The sequence below is a fragment of the Acanthochromis polyacanthus genome, chromosome 15, assembly GCF_021347895.1.
Source record: "Acanthochromis polyacanthus isolate Apoly-LR-REF ecotype Palm Island chromosome 15, KAUST_Apoly_ChrSc, whole genome shotgun sequence".
NCBI classification, from domain to species: Eukaryota; Metazoa; Chordata; class Actinopteri; family Pomacentridae; genus Acanthochromis; species Acanthochromis polyacanthus.
This window is the reverse complement of record NC_067127.1, coordinates 9798612-9816943: the sequence shown is the minus strand read 5'-3', so window position 1 is coordinate 9816943 and position 18332 is coordinate 9798612. Positions and strand designations below refer to the sequence as shown.

The 18332-nt window shown below is 38.4% G+C and overlaps 2 protein-coding genes and 1 long non-coding RNA gene across 4 annotated transcripts in view; 1 reads left to right on the top strand and 2 right to left on the bottom strand.

Annotated features, from left to right (window-relative positions):
* Positions 1–3646, bottom strand: part of LOC127537638 (uncharacterized) — a 161426-nt gene extending 157780 nt beyond the window's left edge. Inside the window, exon 1 of the long non-coding RNA XR_007947419.1 lies at positions 3504–3646. This is a non-coding gene — a long non-coding RNA (uncharacterized LOC127537638). The remainder of the gene's footprint in view (positions 1–3503) is intronic.
* On the top strand, positions 2810–7639 carry cuedc2 (CUE domain containing 2). 2 transcript variants are annotated; one of them, XM_022212412.2, is made up of 9 exons: positions 2810–2954; positions 3717–3799; positions 3879–4022; positions 4130–4191; positions 4870–5009; positions 5094–5261; positions 5342–5406; positions 5488–5548; positions 5645–7639. In XM_022212412.2, the coding sequence occupies exons 2-9, from the start codon at positions 3726–3728 to the stop codon at positions 5738–5740; spliced, it is 810 nt and encodes a 269-aa protein (XP_022068104.2). In that variant the 5' UTR covers positions 2810–2954; positions 3717–3725; the 3' UTR covers positions 5741–7639. The 2 variants fall into 2 exon arrangements, with proteins under 2 accessions (XP_022068104.2, XP_022068095.2); XM_022212403.2 differs by having other exon boundaries at positions 2811–2954; positions 3628–3799.
* Positions 7640–7748: 109 nt separating this feature from the next.
* Positions 7749–17316, bottom strand: hif1an (hypoxia inducible factor 1 subunit alpha inhibitor). Its single transcript, XM_022212457.2, has 8 exons — positions 16878–17316; positions 13391–13641; positions 12700–12848; positions 12426–12571; positions 12103–12209; positions 10879–10942; positions 10667–10777; positions 7749–10356 (listed from the first exon to the last, which is right to left on the bottom strand). Exons 1-8 carry the CDS (start codon positions 17055–17057, stop codon positions 10300–10302), a joined length of 1065 nt encoding a protein of 354 aa, XP_022068149.2. The 5' UTR covers positions 17058–17316; the 3' UTR covers positions 7749–10299.
* Between the last annotated feature and the right edge of the window lie 1016 nt (positions 17317–18332).

The following is an 18332-nucleotide window of genomic DNA, read 5'->3' as shown; positions in this document are numbered from 1 at the left end:
ACCACCTCATGTCTCTCTCATGTCTTTAGTTCGAAGCTAAAAAAAAAGTGCAATAAAGTTCATTTGTCATATTTCTTTTTACCTATTGTGATGTGCTTTTGTGTGTTTTACTATTAAATGTTTGTTCTTTGTGATGCTCTTTGAGAAGAAGCGCAACAATATAAGAAAAAGAAAAGAATATTACAACTCAGCATTACGTGATTTTGTCTCTAAAGTCTGATATCACTCAGTTGTTATGTTCCAGCTCATTTTAGTCAAATAAAGACAGGAATTGGCCCGTATGCAATATCGTATTATGTTCATATTACTGGTGCAGCACTGACTGAAGTTGATCCAGTACAACCAGTGCATGCAGGTCTCCCACTCACACAAAAGCACTGACTCATAAAGCAATTGTTTCGCCACTGTCTGCACAAAGAAAGGGAAGTCTTTGCTCATAAATCCAAATCGGATAAACTGACCAAACATAAGTTACTACAGATATCTGAGTTATTGTTCCCAGGCAGAACAAAGTAAAAGTGAGATATAACCGTCTTCCACCGCAACACAAGCTTCACCAAACAACAAACACAAGGATGTTGCTTCTATACTCTTGTGTGTTTTACGATTAAGGTGAACTATGGAATTAATAGGTGGATTTTGGAGCACCCATACATCCCAGAATGTTGTGGATGTGATATATTTTAAATTGCCTTTTTCTTTCTTTCTCAAGCGCATGCCATCTCTTCGAAAAAGTGGATGAAGTCCTGCTGTCACTAATGACTCAATGCTGCCACCCAGTGTTCAGACATGTTTGGCTTCAAAAAGAAAAGAAAAAAAAGAGCTTTAGTAGGTCTGTCAGCGTGAGTTAATTTTAACCACTGAACTCTGAATTGGAGAAGATGAAAAACATGATTATATACAATACCCCGGGTGGTTTTGTGATCATTTTTGCTTTATAGCTAAATGTGACACTGCAGTTAGGCTTTTTTTTTTTTTTAATTTTGTATAAGCAAGCATAACCAAAGGCTGCCTGAAGTGTCGGCCTGTGCAACTGTAATAAAAGTGTGAAGATAATATTGCAATATGCTGATGCTCTGCACTGTGTGCAGGCATATTGGTATGTGCTGTACGGCTTTGCAGGCTGTTCTCAGTGTCAGCTGTGAACACACGTGGAGAAAACCAAGATGCTGTCCTTCACTGTAGATTTTACATGCTCTCCCCTGATACCTCAGCCCCACCTGTCTAGCCATGAGCTCAGAGTTGAAACAGAGTTCAGCCAAGTTGAGAATTGTTCTTGCTTGTTTTATCAGCAGCCGTGTACCATATTTCCCCATGAAATACTACAGCCGGCAAGAGATACTGCCAAGGGAGCAAGGAAACAATTGAATGGGCATTAATGATTTACAGCTACATATCTGCTATAATACCAACACAGGCGGAGGTAACTGAGAGCAGGATCTGATGACATCATTGATGTTGCCTCAGATAACACCTTGATCATCAACTATGTATGGATCTGGCAAAAGATATAAGATAATGTCCAAGTGAGAGTAGACTATTTACCAGCCTAGCGTAGGCCGGACCAGAGATCTGACACTGAGCCAGGAACTAAAGGTGGGTCACAGAAAGCTTCAAATTAATCAAGGTGACAAAACGTGGTACTTTTATAATTGATTGTAAAAGCCTAGGTTTTCAGTGGAACGGGAAATGTGAACTCTCAGAAAGAAAGAAAAAGTTTGTTGACAGCTGGAATATAGGCAAAAGATTTCAACACAAGAAGCTATTATGATCTTGAACTGTTGTTGAAGACTACATAATATAGTCACCTATATTTGCAAACAAGTATGTCTTCTCTTTTTGTTCTAAGCAGCATTGGACAGTAAAGCTATAAACACTAGGGGGAAAAAAAAATCACAATTATTCTGACAGATATTGCGAGCACACAATGGTGCCACAGACCATCAAAGATGCCACTGACAAAGGTGCCTCAGTACCACAGACTACCAATGAATTATCACAGACTACTACTGATGCTGCCAGTGCCACAAGGACTCTCTGGGCCTCGCTTCTAGATTTGCCCTTTTTCACAAATGTGAAGCTCCAAAGAATTTGATACTGAATTGGCTATTTTGTGATTTGCAATAATACAAATCCTCACAGGAAGAACCAATCTTGGGTATTTTTGGTGAAAAAATAACTAAAATCATAGCTGATCAGCTCATCAATTAGTCAATTAAAAGTTTCAGCTTCAGTGTTGAATCTCTGTCTTTAACAGATGAGGGTGGATTTCTATGTGACTGTGATTTTACATGTGATCATTTAAAAATGTAGCAGTTAAGGTAGACTAAAAATTTACTTAAGTTATTTTGTCTGAATGTTGTAATGAAAAGACTTTGGAAAATCAGCCTTCTCCTGTCATGCACCATGGTCATGGAATAATCTTCAAAAAGCCTTAAACTAGAAACATTCATACCCATTAATGAATTTAAGAATGTCATTAAGAATACACTGAAGGAGAAATGTCAATGTTTTTCTTAAGAGGTCATTTTGTGTATCATGTATGTGTTTTATAGAACTTTGAAATTTTGTATGCCTGCTACCTTAGCGAGGTCTCTCTTGTAAGAGATCTCTAATCTCAATGGGACTTTCTGGTTAGATATTGGTAAATTACTTAATTAACGAGAGACCTTTTGTTCTTGTAAAACAATAAATAATAAGTAGGAGGAGGAAGAGGGGGAGAACAAACAGTTCAATTCGCCTGTATAATAACTCCAAAAAGGTTTAGCCCAGATTTAAAAACAACAGCTTCTTCTAACCAGGCTGTTTACATTGAGGGGAAATGACGTGCTAATGTTTTGAATCGTGCGGGCTAACAAGCATCACGGAGCCTGTACAAGCACTGCGAAGACCAGCCTCCCTCAGACACATTTGGGGGAAACCTTGAGCTTCATGTATCCATAGTTTCTGTCACAGTGAGTTTTACTGCATTGAAAGTCTTGCCGTTGCAAATAACAGAGCTTGGTTCGGTTTGAAACGTTAGCTCGTTTCTAGTTGTTGTTAGCTAGCACTTAGCTAGTGCCAGTTGTGCTACGTCCTGCTGCTGTTCCTCCTGCAGGATATTTAGACAAAGGTTAACCTTGTAGGCGAAAGAACAATGAGAGCGTTGAGAAAATATGATATCTATGTGTGTGAAACAATGTGGATAACTGCACATGGTATTGTTTAGCTTATGGTAGCTTAGCCGTCATGCTAACAATTCACCGTTAGCTCGAAACTAATGTCCGTGCAGCTGCAGTGCCAACGCTAACGCTAGGCAGCAAAGCTAACACAAGAAATATCGTTTTTCTGCAACACATTAATCTATTTGACCGCATTAGCCACACAAATATATTAGGATGCTTTGATATTGCTTAGTGAAGACATTCAGCAGTTTCCTCAAGTTATCAGCTAACTTGACATCATTGTTGAAGTGAATCCTGCTGTAAAGTTATTGTAGGAAGTGTGTGCAAGTCAATGCTTACCAGAATGCTAAGTTGCAGCTTTCATAACACATCGTTTTGTAACGTTGCCATTTAAGTCAGAGCTGAGGGTGTGTCATACTTGGTGTATGGACGACAACTGTTGGCTTTGGTTTGGTTATTTAAGGGTTGACGCTGCTGCTGCTCACTGTGGCTTCCTTCACCATCTGCTGAACTCCAGCTCTTTAACAGAGCGTTTCCTCTGCTGCAAAACAGGACAAAGCAATGGACCTCCACAAAATCATCCACAGTGCGCTGCATGAGTTCATTCAGACTTACATTCCTGATGCAGATCTCAGGTAAGCAGTTGTTTCAATCTTGAAAAAAAAAAAAGTCACGTCAGTTTTGAAGTCAACTTCTTTTCACGGTTCATTGCAGCACACTGGATGATGTTCTTCTGTCTTACATCACTGGAGTCCTGGAGGATCTTGGCTCCCAGCAGAGTGTTGAGGAGAACTTTGACGTGGAGGTCTTTGCAGAGATGCTAGAAGCTTACATACCTGGCTTTGCCGAGATTGACAGGTAAGCAGCAGGTCACACTTTCTCTGCTCTGATTGGGAATAAGCAAGATCAGGCAACTGCAGTAATCTGCCACTTATTGTTAATACAAGGCTGTTTTTGTTTTACAGCGTCAAAATCTGTGAGATGATGTTCAGTCTGGCTTCGAAACTAGCCACTGCTCGGACCTCAGGTAGTGCATTTATTAATTCTTATGTTAACAGTATTGTGGTAGGCCTGCTATGCATGTTCGGGGGTTTGGTTTTCCTCCTTTCTTGTCAAAAGAATCTCTATGCACATGTAAATACTGTCTAGAGACCATGCTAAAAACAGGTGGTGATATAAGCCAAGTATGAAAACTGTGTTTGACAGTAGAAGCCTGAAAAATAATCATGAGCTGTTCTGGGAGACTGCCAACAATGACGCCTCAAGGAAGGGAGGAATATGTGTGAAGTGATTCTGACACTTCTGTTCCTTAGTATAGCGAAAGAACATGGATTTATGTAAACATATATAGAGTTCCTCTAATGTTAACATCAGCAATATTTTGGTCACATTCAGCACTGAGCAAAATTACCTCGCACAAATGAAGGAGATAATAGGACACACTCTTTTTCTGTCTGGACACATCAACACTTTTAACAGAATTACCTGAATATTTTCGCTCTGGAAGGACGTTCCCTAAAGCTCCCAAGTGTTCGCGTGTGAAGAGAAGGCCAAAATGTATGGAAAAAGCTGTTTTAAATAATACCTGTGTGGTATCTTGAGTTTTATAGTGTTGCTGAATTGTTCCACTCATTTTAGACGGCGATCATCAGCTTAACATTTACACTACCATGCGCTCATGTTAATTTGTTTGCTACTTTTTTAGCTGATGAAGAAAATAGCGTGCCTAAGGCAAGGACAGACGAGGTCTCATTGAAACTCAACACACTGCCCAGTGAGCCTCCACCAGGAAGAGAAACACAGTGCCTTAAAACACAGACAGAGGGCGCCGGCGCCACCGCCAAGGTATCACTTCAGCACTTTTCTGCAGATTATTTCTCCTTGTGAGTCCTGCTTCAGAAATTGTTGCATCTGTGTGTGTGTGTTCAGCCACCAGTGTCTGAGTGGGAGGCTCAGGAGCAGCACCTGCTGGAGATGTTTCCCAAGTGCAGTCTGTCCGAGGCTCGCAGCGCCCTGTCTATTGCCAAAGGAGACATGGAGGAAGCTGTGCGCCTCATCATAGAGGGCGACGTCCAACTCAGCCCCACTCCTCTAAATGTGAGTCTCTGCTACACAGAAATGTTGATGCTTTGCTTCCCCTCAGCCTTCCTCATGTGCATGGTGTCCTGTTGTTTCAGGTAAACCACGGGAAGGGTATTTCCTCGCTGGCAGACCAGAAACTTAAAGAGAGCATCCTTGAGAAGTGAGTAAGATCCCTAGTCGTGTCATTAGCAGAACTATCTTTACTTATTTCAGTGTTTGTGACTATGTTTCATCATATTAGGTACATGCTAGTGGACAGGGAGGAAGATAACAAAACACACCGGCCAGTCGCCCCCAAAGACGTAAGACTCTACTTGCACTACATTTTCACATCAAATCTGTTTCATGCGGTAACACTTGTGGCTGCTGTTGTGCTTCTTTTTTAAATTTTGTTGCAGGCTCCAAAGAAGCTAGTTCGGTACCATAGTAACCAGGTGGTAACCACGAAGGGAGAGCGATATCAGCTCGTGAAGAAAACGAGACGGAGGACATGAAGAAGACGTACGTCAACCTCAAGCCTGCGCGAAAGTACAGATTCCATTGATGACGAGCGCAACACTGTAAGAGCAGCGAATGACAATATTGTTTACACAGTTTTTAATTTATTACGTTTATTTAGCCGGATTTGTTAGATTTTTTTCCCAAATAAAGGAAGACATTTGCTAGCGTGTCAGTGGCTTATTTTGAACAACCATTATATGCCTTGGTTAAAACATTAAATTACAGTGTTTGGATTGCGTTACCGTTTACGTGAGGAGCTTTTGAAATTATGTGATATTTTGGTCAGGATGTTGTAACTTGTGTTCTTGTTGGTGTAACAGCCTAACCTAACTACTTTTGGCCATCTCAGCCGGTCTGATCTTGCACTGACAGTATTTTTTTTTTTTGCATTTCAGTTTTCTTATGTTTTTTCTAAGGTGTATTTTCTTTTTAACCCAGTAGAATATAGATTCATAATTATGATATGACATTGCAAGTGGATCTATATTCATTTCTGTAAATAAGTTCTAGTGGTGCTGTAGAGTTTCTTCTGGAAATTACAAGTCTCAGATGCTTTGTTTTGTTTTTTTATGTACATACACCGATTAGCCAAAACATTTAAACCTCATCAAATCTTTATGCTTGCACTTTTTTTTTTCTGCTTCCAACCCATCAACTTCAACAACTGTTCACTTGCTGCCTGGTAAATCCCACTCCTTGACAGGTGCCATCGTAACAAGGTGTCCCCAGTGTCACCTTTAGGTGGTTTTAATGTTGTGGCTGATCGGTTGTTATTTCAATGAAGCCTATTTCATTAATAGTTAGATTTTTACATCATGCAAGATTACAGTGCTGTGAAACATTTATTCAAGCCTTGTGTTTTGGAACAATTTGTTGAGCTACAACATTGGTATATAATTGAAAAACCTTGGCTTTAAATTCTCCGAAAGTCCTATTTGACAGCTTGTCTTTATGACATGTGACTCATCAGCAGCCTAAGATTAAATATTTATCAGTGATTCAGCTAAGCTCTGGCAGAATCAGATGTACACTTACTTTTCACATCTTATATATATATATATATATATATATATATATATTTTTTTTTTTTTTTAAACTCACCTGGAATAGAAAACAGTCATGATCGGTGAATTAATTGTTAATTTTACAGTACATATAATTCATTTTCCCAAAGGTGTACCAACTTTTGCAGCACTGTAATTTCAGACATAATTAAGTGGAGGACTGTGGTTGCCCCTCTCAAAAAGAAAAAATAAATAACGTTGAGTGAAATATGCTGCTGGAGGACTTCATGTTAAAGTTCATTCCAACAGTAGTATCTTTATTTTTGATATAGATGTTTAGATTTGCAAAGTCTCCAATTTATGTATTTGTGAAAGCAGAAGGCTGTGTTCTTTCAGGGTCTGTTTACATATTACCAGAGTGGTTCTGTGTCACGGCTCCTCTCATCTCATTTGTGTTCTGTGAACTTTGCTTCGCTTGTAATTGTTGGTTGTGGAACTTTTGATTATGATTGGATTCTTATTTCCTGTTAGTTGTATATTAGGATAAATGGATTGGTGAGAGTTTTCCTTTACTCCGATATATTGTTGTTTGTGTTCCTCTCTGCATCCGTTAGGAGCAACTATAAGCAATTGTTTTAAACTGGTAGTATAATATTGTTTTTGCTGAGTGTAGTGTAACACAATTGAGTGTTGAAAAGATGCATTGTTACTGCTAGTTGTCATTATCAGCAGCAATGTTATCTTTAATTAGTAAACGATGGTGGTACAGTAGAGCATGGAGTGGATTTCCTGAAGATGTTTAGTCACAACTGAGTTTTAACCCCTCGCTTTGAGAAACTGCTGACGCACAATTTATAGTAAATAAATACTAATTTTTGTAGACTACAAGTCACATTGTGTGTGTGTGTTTATTTACTCTTCTTAAAGTACTCATTTAAAAGTTTCAAGTAGAGTATTTTGCGTGAAAGCTTTTCAGCAATCATTCACAATTCTGCAGTTTAGAACTTTTAAAACAAACTTTAATCAGAGAAACAAGGAGACAACATGTTGAAACACAAAAAACAGGCACCCATCAATAAAAACATGCCTCTATCTCTATGAACTGTTGTCATTCTCACCATTAAAGCTGTTTAATGCCAGAGTGAAAACAACCGTTTTTTATCATAAAATAGAAAAATTAAAAATCAAGCTCCTGCGACGATTAATGCCATGCCAATGTATGGCAAGGCACATGACGTAAACGATTAACTTATCAGTAGAAGAAGATGAAATATCAGTCTTTTGTCTGGTAAATTATTTTTTAAAGAGGAATTAGCAGTCATTATTTGATCATTGTGCAATTTATATTAAATACATATGCACATAATCAGCAGTTTAAAGGTTGAACCTTAATCAGACAAAACTCCTAAAAACTTTTAAAGTTCACTATTTGCTGGTCCATCCAATTTCACATGCAAAAATGCTCTAATCTTGAAGATACTCATCTACTGGTTTGTGTGTTGGTTTGGCACATACAGCACAGTATATGAAATTATCCCCTTTTTATTCTGTTAATCTTTATAGTGATTCAAGCACTTTAAACTTGCACAGCTATCTTTCAAGTTGCTTTCACTTTGAGGTCTTTAAAACATGTCCGTGACAATGTAACAATAATTGGATTTCAGATGATTGTTAATCTACAGGAATTCGGCTTTTAGTACACACTGCATCATCATTGTATCTCAGATCTGCTGCATTTACTGTAACATACTGAACAAGTAAAGCATTCAAGAGAGCGTCAAGGCTGCTCAGTTGTTGTATGATTTCTGACGGATCAGTGTGCAGCGTTGGATTTATAGCAGGATTGCAGTCGTGATCGTCAGGTGGCTTGTTGTCAAAGTAAAAGTGACGCCATATCTCGCAATGATGCTGGGGCTGGTTCAAATAGCAATTTCTGGGCTCTGGATATTCAGGCCCAATTAATGACGAACGTTCGGTTCGTCGGCCAGGGGTAGAGGTGAAGCACATTTTCAAGATACAGTGGGAGGAAAGGGATCCAAGTATTCAGGTCTCAAAATTAATATTCGGATACCACCACAACAACCGAATAATCAGATATTTGGGTCCAGCCCTAAATGAAACAGAAATCTTTAACAAATGGGTGGATCCAGACTATAAGCCACATCTCTGCCAAAATGTAATCAGGTGGGCCTTGTGTCATTTCTGATGTTCCCTGAAAATTTCATCCAAATTCGATATTCCATTTCTAAGTAATGTTGTGCACAGACAGATAAACAAACATATGCTGATCGTCACATAACTCCACCACGTTCCTTGGCAGAGTAATTATTGCATTGCAGTGTAGATCAGGTAATACGTCAAGCTTATCATACATTTGCAAACCTGACCACTAGATGGCGCCATATATTGCATTGCAATGGCTATACTGTAGATCTGCTAGTGCAGTTAGCTAATAGCATTTTAACATAAATCTATCATTTATGCAATTTACTTACACAATTAAACCCCTTTTATTCTCACTGTTGTTGTTACTATTTTTATATTACACAGAAATTTCCCCAAAGCACAGTAGCTTCCTGTATTTTCTTTTGATTCTTAAAATTAACTATTTGCAACCAAAATGACATTGTGTAACGTAATGTCGGCACTCCCTCATCCGTTTCTAATATGCAGAATAACACATCAAATAAAGTCCTTGAAATAAAAATCAAACAAGCAAGAGCATTTATAAAAACAAAAGGCAAACACTCACACACTTTTTAAAAAAAAAACTTAGCTTATAGAGGTCACATATTCCTTCAACTGAAAATGTGAGTGCTCTTCTATCATAGCCATACATTTTAATCATATTTCATCAGTTTTTAATTACTGTACTTCTGTGTTTTTAATGCATGTGCCTATGCTGCCTATGTTGAACCAAAAATCTTGCCGATCACTGCCCTAAGCCACGTCACTAGTGGAGATAATATAGATAAATATTTTCAAATCACTCAGTAGCATAGCTGTCTTTGTCATAAAGATGAAGAATATGCTCATGACAATATTACTAATCAAGCCACAAATGAGTTAATCCATGAGAAATGTCCACTATTTAACTGATGTTTACTGTATATAAAAATATATAATACCCTTTGATCCATCCATTAGTGGTCAAAATATTGAGGTTGCTCCAAAGGTACCAATCTCAAACAATTCCCGATTAAAGCTAATACTCATTAGCTGGACTGGATTGTTAGGAGAATACTGATTGATATAAATACATGTACATTTGGGTCCAATTAGGCTTCGTCTTCAAGGACAAAAGAAAAACGTCTTCAAGTAGGTTGAATTCCCATGAGTTAGTTGGAGGATTTTTCTGTAATTGTTTGTTTGCAATGACGATGGCACTCGGAGACGACTGAAGCAGAACGGTTTCAAGATGGCTGCTTATTGCCATGCAGTGTTACGTAGCTCCAAAGACAGACTGCGAGTTAAACTCACCAGCAGTGTCACTTTCACATGCATACAGTTCCTGAAGCTGTCTAGTTAACAGTTGTAACGGCGGGCCTCTAACTGAGATCCTGGTCATATCGCCCCTTGATCATTGTTTTCAGTAAAGGTCCGACCTAAAGAAAAACAGAACAGATTGTTGTTTAGAAGTAGCTACTTCATAGAGTCAGACATGATACACTGTTTTACTCACTGTCCTAAACTGCATATATATCTCTCCTTTGAACTAAATCAGGTAAGCCATAAATATTCGCGTTAATTGGGTTGCTGGAAGGGTCGGCATGCCCTGGGGATTTCATGTAACAGGTGACCTAAATGTGGATCTGATTTGATGTTCTAGAAATGGGCAGTGTGACATTCATGCGTGACTTATGCAATCAGTACACTGATAAAAGGAAAGGCAGTGTAAAAATAAAAAGCTTTTACTTCATGTGGATCTCCAAGTGCTTCTCCCAGCATCTTCTCAATATTTCTCATGATGGCCACCTTCTGATGAGCTCGCAGAGGATATTCTATCCTCTTTGGTGTGGGGGCGCCCTGAGCAAGACAGTCAAATATGAGAGAAATCATTAGGAAGTGCACTGGTAAAGATAGCACAAAGATTAACATAACGGTCGTCGTGAGTTTAATTTTCATACTTTGTACCAGAAGTTTACAGTGATCGTCACTCCACCATTCAACAGTGATTCAATGTGATGCCACCTGAAGAAGGAACAAAAATATAAATATCAAAATTCATCAAACTGGCTGTCAGAGAGGAGTTTTCTGTACAAATTGCCATCAAACTACCTATTTTTTAGTATCAACATCATGTTAATAAACATTGTTTTAAGAAACTACAGGCAGAGTAAGCAGGTGAAAATAAAATGTGGCAGGACAAAGTTTGATGATTAGGGATTAGATATTCTGATTGTAATTAATTCTGATATCAGACATGTACTGAGTAAGAAAGAGGGAGTGGTTTAAGGCTTTTGTTACACTTTCCAAATACATGAAAGTGTACGAGACATACATTTTAGCAAATTCTGGGCTGCATCTGGACAAATTTACACATTGACACATTTATAACATTGACCTACATGTCTGAAGTATGCAGTTCTCCATGTGCACATCTACAGGGGATTTTATTAAAGGCTTAAGGAGGTTCTACTGCTTTATATTAATTCTTTGGGGTGATACATGCACATGAACACTGTAAAGAATAAATGCAGAATACATCTGTGAAGTGACGTCTGCTAGTCCGACTAGGCTTGATCTTTGAGCTCATGTACAAGTACATTTCTTCTTGAACAACAATGAACACAGAGACATTATTCTATGTACTTCCTCTTCACTTGGAAATAGTTATTGAATGTGCAGGTTTATGCAATAAAGACAAATGTACCACATGTCAGCTCTCCAACAAACAAGTGATACTTTAAAGTCAAGTGGCATTTCTAGAACTTAAAACTTGTGCAAAGAATTGTTAATTATTCACATAAAGTTTGTGAAGTTTGATGCCCAACAAGGAAAGCACTATGAATCAACCTGTACCAGCTTTTAGTACTTGTATTTTTCTTCTTACCAGTTAAGACCTGTTTCTAAGATAACCGCCACAGCCCTGCATTGTAGATTTGTGCGTAAACACATCAACTTCATTACTAACAATTGCAGCTGCACTTCGGATACTTTGATGGCACAAATGTCGACTTATTCAGAGCCAATGAATAAGACAAAGTGAGCAAAATGACTGAAGGAGGATTCTCTAACAGCTTGGTGAGCTGTGAAATTCAGAAAGCATATGAGCTAGCACAAGCTTCATGAAGTAAATGATGCCTGTATGCAGAATTTCTACAGAAAAGCCACAAAGAAGTACTTCTTACCAATACATGGGGATGTATAGCACATCTCCAGGGCCCACTACAGCCTCATAGCCAACAACATTTTTAAAATTGGGAAACTTCTCATAGTCAGGGTTATCAAAATCCACCTAGGAAAGAAAAATAGACATCAATTGCATTCTTGTCCATGCTTCTTTATTGCATGTAAAAGACACTTCTGACATTTGTAAAATGCAATTTATGTTCAAACACTGCTCCATATCTTCTTAAATGATCTTAACACAGCCTTTCTACATCTTTATATCAATGTCTTTGAGTAATTATGTCATGAAAACGAGAAGTACTTCAACATATCTTCAACTTACTTGGCTCTGTCTGTCACATGGATGATGGACAGGATATGGATAGAGACATTCAAACTGGTCTGGAGGGAAAAGAATGCATCTCTTATGGCCTTTGATCTGTGCAAAGAAGTTCTGCTGCTCGTCGTAATGCGCTGGCGTAACGTTGCCTACGGTGGGAGAGAATGATTAGAAACTGTAACATGTAAAACAAGAGGTGAGGTCAGATAAAACACTTTTTTTTTACAGCAGAGATTGCCTTCCTTCTGCAGTGGATGGCTAACTGGCGGAAGCTTACCCTCCATGCCTATGAGCAGCAGGTTGGATGTCAGCTGTCCCCAGTTCCTCTTGGCTTGCTGCTTGTTGATCCAGTTCCAGTTGAAACCAAGAAAGTCAACAACTATCTTCTTTCCTACTGTGTCATTCAGGGTCTGCTGCAGATATACTCTTGGAATTCATGAGAAAAGACAAATGACAAGCATGTGAGCCACTTTAAACAAGTCACAATGCAGCTCATGTTCAAAAACTGTGTGCGGAGGATTTCTGCTTGTTTACAATGTGCTTCTATTTCAGCTGACTATATCTCCTTTAGATTGTGAAGAGCAATATGACATAGAGGTGGGTGGACAGTGTACATTAAAACAGATAACAGCCAATGTGAGTGTCAGCGAGTCCAACAGTCAGTTCTCTTTAGTAAGCGATCTGGGTGTGTGCCGCCAGGCCAAGTCAGGTCACAAGAATATGCTGCTCCCCTCAATCTCATGCATAAACGCTTAGTCATTTGCTCAACTTTCCTTTGCTGAGAAAACATCCTTCAATGTCAAACACATATGCAAAACAATCACATCTTGATTCTCACACTTTCAGTTTTAAACAGTGAAATTTGTTTAGACGAAGTATCATCCCAGACAAGGTTAACCCAAACATGGCTTTCATCACATTCCTACGCAGCAGTGCAGATTTCCAACTAAAATATCTTCATATTCTACCTTTCTTCTCCTTTCATTTCCTCCGTTTCATGCATTTTATCCACAAATTCGGAGAATTTCATTTCCATTCGTTGAGACTTGGGGACAAAGTTCTCAAAGTTGGACATTTTTTTCTCATCGTAGTAGAGGAATTTGTGCTTTTCTGCGATGTAAACCGAGAAGTCTCCATTTCCAATGTTCTCCTGGAGGTACGCGATGTCCCATTTGAGAGCTGGATATACAAGGTTCGTGTCTGTTAAAACCACCGGCTCCTGTAAACAAACAGAGAACAATTCAATACAATAATTTATATTTGGTTAATTCATTTAAATGTGCTTATACACCTGTGAATATAAGCTAGATCTCGCTAAGCATTCAGCAATAATTACTCTGATCCAGTTAAAATTATAATTATAATCCAGTATATAATTAAAATTATATACTGGATTATCAATTATAAAGTGTTCTGTGATTTATTTATTTATTTTAGAATTACTAATGTATTAGCTCATAATTTTATTAGGATTATTTGGTGAATAGATGTGTGGGGGGGGGGGGGCAGCATAAATGTGCAATTAATGGTTTCATTTCTACTGTACTGAAACATTTATCACCATGAAAGTGATTTATAAAAATAGGTTAAATATACTTGCAAAAATGGGCTTTAAAGTGGCCTTTTCACGTTTTTAAATTAAAGGCTCGTTGCATGAACAGTGACCGTCGATGCATGAGTATCAGTTGCAGCACCTCTGTGTAATCTATGCATGTGTGCAGCAGACACGCTCAGCTCCGAGGGCTACGTGACTAACTGAACGTAGACCGCTGAGCGCGCTCCCGCCGCCCGCCTGCCTCGCACCGCACCGATTTCACTTTCGCAGCCGCGTGGACTTAAAACGATGCTTGTAAACGCACAAGCTGAAAAATTAACTGCAGTGTGTTTATAAATGCAGCGATTCGGGTGTTGAAGTGTGCTTAACTTTGTTTATTTGCAGTAAATAAGCGACGGGCCACATGTCGCGCGCCGCTCCGTTTGGTTTTCACGCCTGCGCTCTGCGTGCGTCGCTTTGGCCGATAAAAGAAATGCATCTTAACTTCTTAAATATGCTTGGGTTCTACTTGCAAGATCGCTGGAACATGCACATATCCTCACAATTTCTTTTAAATGGATGTTAGAATTGTCTAATAAGGAGACAGTAGATGAAGATTTGGACACCAGTGCTGCTCTACTGAGACTCTAATGGAAGCAGAAGAGGTCACTAATTTCGTGAGCCATGATATGCATAACATCACCATAAATTTTATGTTTTTATTCACACGTTCATTCACGGTTTGCTACAGCAGCAGCTGACCTCTCCAGTTTCCGCATGCCAAACTAATAACATTTAGTCTTAACCTGTTTCAGGTTATAAATATCCAACCACTCCTACTTCAGTCAATAAAAGAATACATGAGACATAAATGCAACAGTTTATACCTTTCAACTTGGCGTTTAATAAAATATTAATCATCTACTATATCAAAGTTAGTCTTCTGTTACCTCTGATTGATTGTCTTGCCCTCCTAACCTACTTTCCCTGCATATTCCTCATCATTATGACTTCTTGGACAACCTAAGAATTTTAAAATTGTACATAAAGATTTTGCTCTTAATGTTTTTCACACTTGTTTCCCAGTGTAAAAAGCTCCAGTTCAGTGTATAGCAGCAGGAATTGAGGGAGTTTTCACTTCACTTGTGTCATTATTTGAAGGCCATCAAAATGAAGTGAAAGCGCCGGAGTTCCTTTAACAAGACTGTTGTTACTATTCTTGGAAAACATTTCTCAAGAGCTGAAAATGGTCTTGGTTAGTGTGCAAAGAAAAGCAGAGCAGAAAACGGGAAACTGGTTCATTTTGAGAAATACTGAAGATGACTAAATTCTATTCCTGTACACACTTAATATTGACAACATGTAGGAGAAAAGCTCAGCTCACCCAACATAACGAAATGTGTCAGGGTCCTCCATAATTAAAAATAGTGCACTTTAGGACCAAATGAATTGTCATATTCCTCTGAACAAATGAAACTGTTGTCTAGGGAGGGCTGAAATGGGAGTTGGTTCTTTTGAAAAGTAAACACAAGCACAGTCATCCACTTATATGGCGGATACACAAAATGATCAGTCATTGCCCTATCAGGAAATTCAAATGAAGCCTGCTTGTTGTCTATGCTTAACAGGTAGACAGGCCTGCTGGGAAATGTTGCAGCTAAAACAGACACCAAAAACAATGAGAAATAGAATGAGGTTTGTCTCCCCAAGTGAGAATGGTAATTGCTAATGAAAGCCTGCTCATCTGTAAAGGAAGGTTTTTACTGGCAAAGAAAAACACCAGTCTGAGTTGTACTTAAGTCACCCACACAGAGGTTATTTCGGTCTCGACCAGACTATCCGCACATGAGAAACAGCATTCAATTGTGGTTAGTCGTGCTTAGACATAAACCTATAGTTTCATCTCACATTCATTGAGAAGGCAAGAGGAAATCCACATTAGACAGCACAGAGATAGCAGAAACACTGATGCTGACTGCTTTGTTATTAGCTTTCTAGCATGTTGTATTTATGTGCAAGCCTCATTTGTGTCAGACCACAAAGGAAAACCACTCACTACTTGGATTACCCTTGCATTTGACTCCTTAAAGGCAGTGCTGTTTATGTCAGCTTTTCCAAAGCTATAAAATGCATACTGATGGAAAGCAAAGTCACACTTTAGCATAAACATATAGTGGGGTTGCTGCAGAAAACTGAACTTTATTGTCACTGTTTCAGATTTATAAAGCTAAAACTACCTGATTATGCACAGTTTACAAAATTTCAGAAAATGGCCATAACCTCACCACAACCCCACTTATCCATATATAAATTTCACTATTTCGTAACGTACATATTTCATAATGCCTGGTATATTGTCTCTCCCTTTTTTATTATATCTTTATCTTTTTTACCATGTCGTACTTATATAATTGTGCTTCTTCCTGTCTTATCTATATCCAGCTGCTGTAACATGTGAATTTCCCCGGTGAGGGATCAATAAAGTTTATCTTATCTTTTCTTATATTGTCCTTAAATGTATTGCATTGACCACAACGCAAAAACAGCGTTCATAGAAATAGTATAATATAAGAAATGCAAATGTTTGATTCATTTATTTTCCTTAAATATTAGTCAAACTGAAAATTTATTGATTATTAATTTAAATTTAATGGTCGACAGCCATTCAACAAACAATTCTCTAAGAAATCAACCTAAACACAATTCATCACTTTCAAACGGGATACCGCGTAATGTATTGATAAGATAATGTGCACCAATGACTGTTTTTGACCTAATTTAGCTACAGCTTTGAGCTGCTATCACAATCAGGTTTATGGTACAGTTTGCTGATACGAAAATGTCTGAGAATCATATTTGCACTGACAAGGCAAGTAAGGTCAGTTAAAAGTTCCGGCTAGCGAAACTTAGCATGCGTCTACCTCGTTGTTTATTAGCATCTCCGCTCTGGGGTCCGTGTGAGAAAGCCTGGGGATGGGCTTGGTTGGGAACGAGTATTTTCGGAGCTGAGATTCGTCCCAGCCGTGGCTCTGGACGCCGGAGAAAGCGGCGCCGCCTTCGCTCGGCGCCGGGTCAGCCTCCACAACGGTCGCCGCTGCCATGGTCGTCGACGAGCACCGCTTAGCTGCGTCCGTTCCTGCTCACAATGAAACCGGCAGAGGAGAGCGGCTCTTTCTCCTCGACGCTTTCCTGCTGGGACACACAGTCAGCGGCGGAACTCTCATACAAGCCCTCCCATTCACACGTATTAATTTAATAACGTGAATTTGCTCGGTGCTGTCTCCGAAGCTCTGTTCCGTGCAGGTGTTTACACACCGTGTTGACAGCCACCAAACAAACGACACACACTACTGAAACGTTCAGGGAAGCACTTGGTGCCATTTTAAAGCCAGAAAATCCAACAGCGACCCCTGCTGCTGCGGATGACTCAATGCGCACAATGTAATGGCGTACTTCTACCACGAGAGGGGGCTGTTGCATGTACTTTTCTATACTTTTCTATATAAAAAACAATAAATTAATCTGTGATAAATTTGAAGTTACATTTCTTTAAATCGAGTCTGTAGATTAAAACTAGGCGTCTTCCAAGATTTCTAAAGAATTTGTCGCCCTTGGGGTACGAATACTTAAAAATCAAACCAAATATATAGATACAGGACGTTTATAAAACAGCCTGAGTTAGCCAAAATGCTTTTATCTCGTGAGACAAATAGCATCAAAACTGTGCTAAAAGCAAGCAATTTGTGAACAAAATAAAATCGATATAAAACACCTTTTTTAAAAAAAATGCAATAAGCAGGATAACTGCTTAAACAACAAACTGTAAAATAAAATAAATACAAAATACTAAAATATTGGGACCATTGCAACCAACCAAAAAAACCACTGGGAAAAAAATGCATGTCTTTAGATTTTTCCAAAACTTTGCCTAATATGTTTAGATATTATGCTTTTTCAATACAGTCATTGTGTCTGATAGAAACAGATTTTGCAAATATATAATATTTCATACAAATATATGATCATCTTAAAAAATATGAGGAATTGTCACCAAATTAAAAAACATGTCTCACTAGCATGCCTCTAAATCAGTACTGAAATGAATAATAATACTTGAGTTTATTGTTAAAATAATATAATGATGGAAAAACTTAACTGTAAGTACCCCATTAGACATATTGAAGGAATATACAAGCATTTAATAAATTCTTTGTTGCATTTAGACTATAAAGTAGCTGTAAGCAAATGGCATGTTAAAGTGCTTAGTAATGTGCAATAAACAATTACAATAAACAGCAATTACTACATCTCCTATGAATACATTTTTATATAATGTCAACTATAGCTTTCACTGCATTAGTATTAATCATTATCTG

Excerpts from the sequence above, each read along its gene's own strand:
- cuedc2 (XM_022212412.2), top strand. The coding sequence starts at position 3,726 with ATGGACCTCCACAAAATCATCCACAGTGCGCTGCATGAGTTCATTCAG. Across the intron at positions 4,192-4,869 it reads AGCCACTGCTCGGACCTCAG|CTGATGAAGAAAATAGCGTG; the intron begins GTAGTGCATTTA and ends CTACTTTTTTAG. Across the intron at positions 5,407-5,487 it reads AAAGAGAGCATCCTTGAGAA|GTACATGCTAGTGGACAGGG; the intron begins GTGAGTAAGATC and ends TCATCATATTAG.
- hif1an (XM_022212457.2), bottom strand. The coding sequence starts at position 17,057 with ATGGCAGCGGCGACCGTTGTGGAGGCTGACCCGGCGCCGAGCGAAGGC. Across the intron at positions 10,943-12,102 it reads CTATACATCCCCATGTATTG|GTGGCATCACATTGAATCAC; the intron begins GTAAGAAGTACT and ends TTCCTTCTTCAG. Across the intron at positions 10,357-10,666 it reads CACTTGGAGATCCACATGAA|GTCGGACCTTTACTGAAAAC; the intron begins GTAAAAGCTTTT and ends GTTTTTCTTTAG.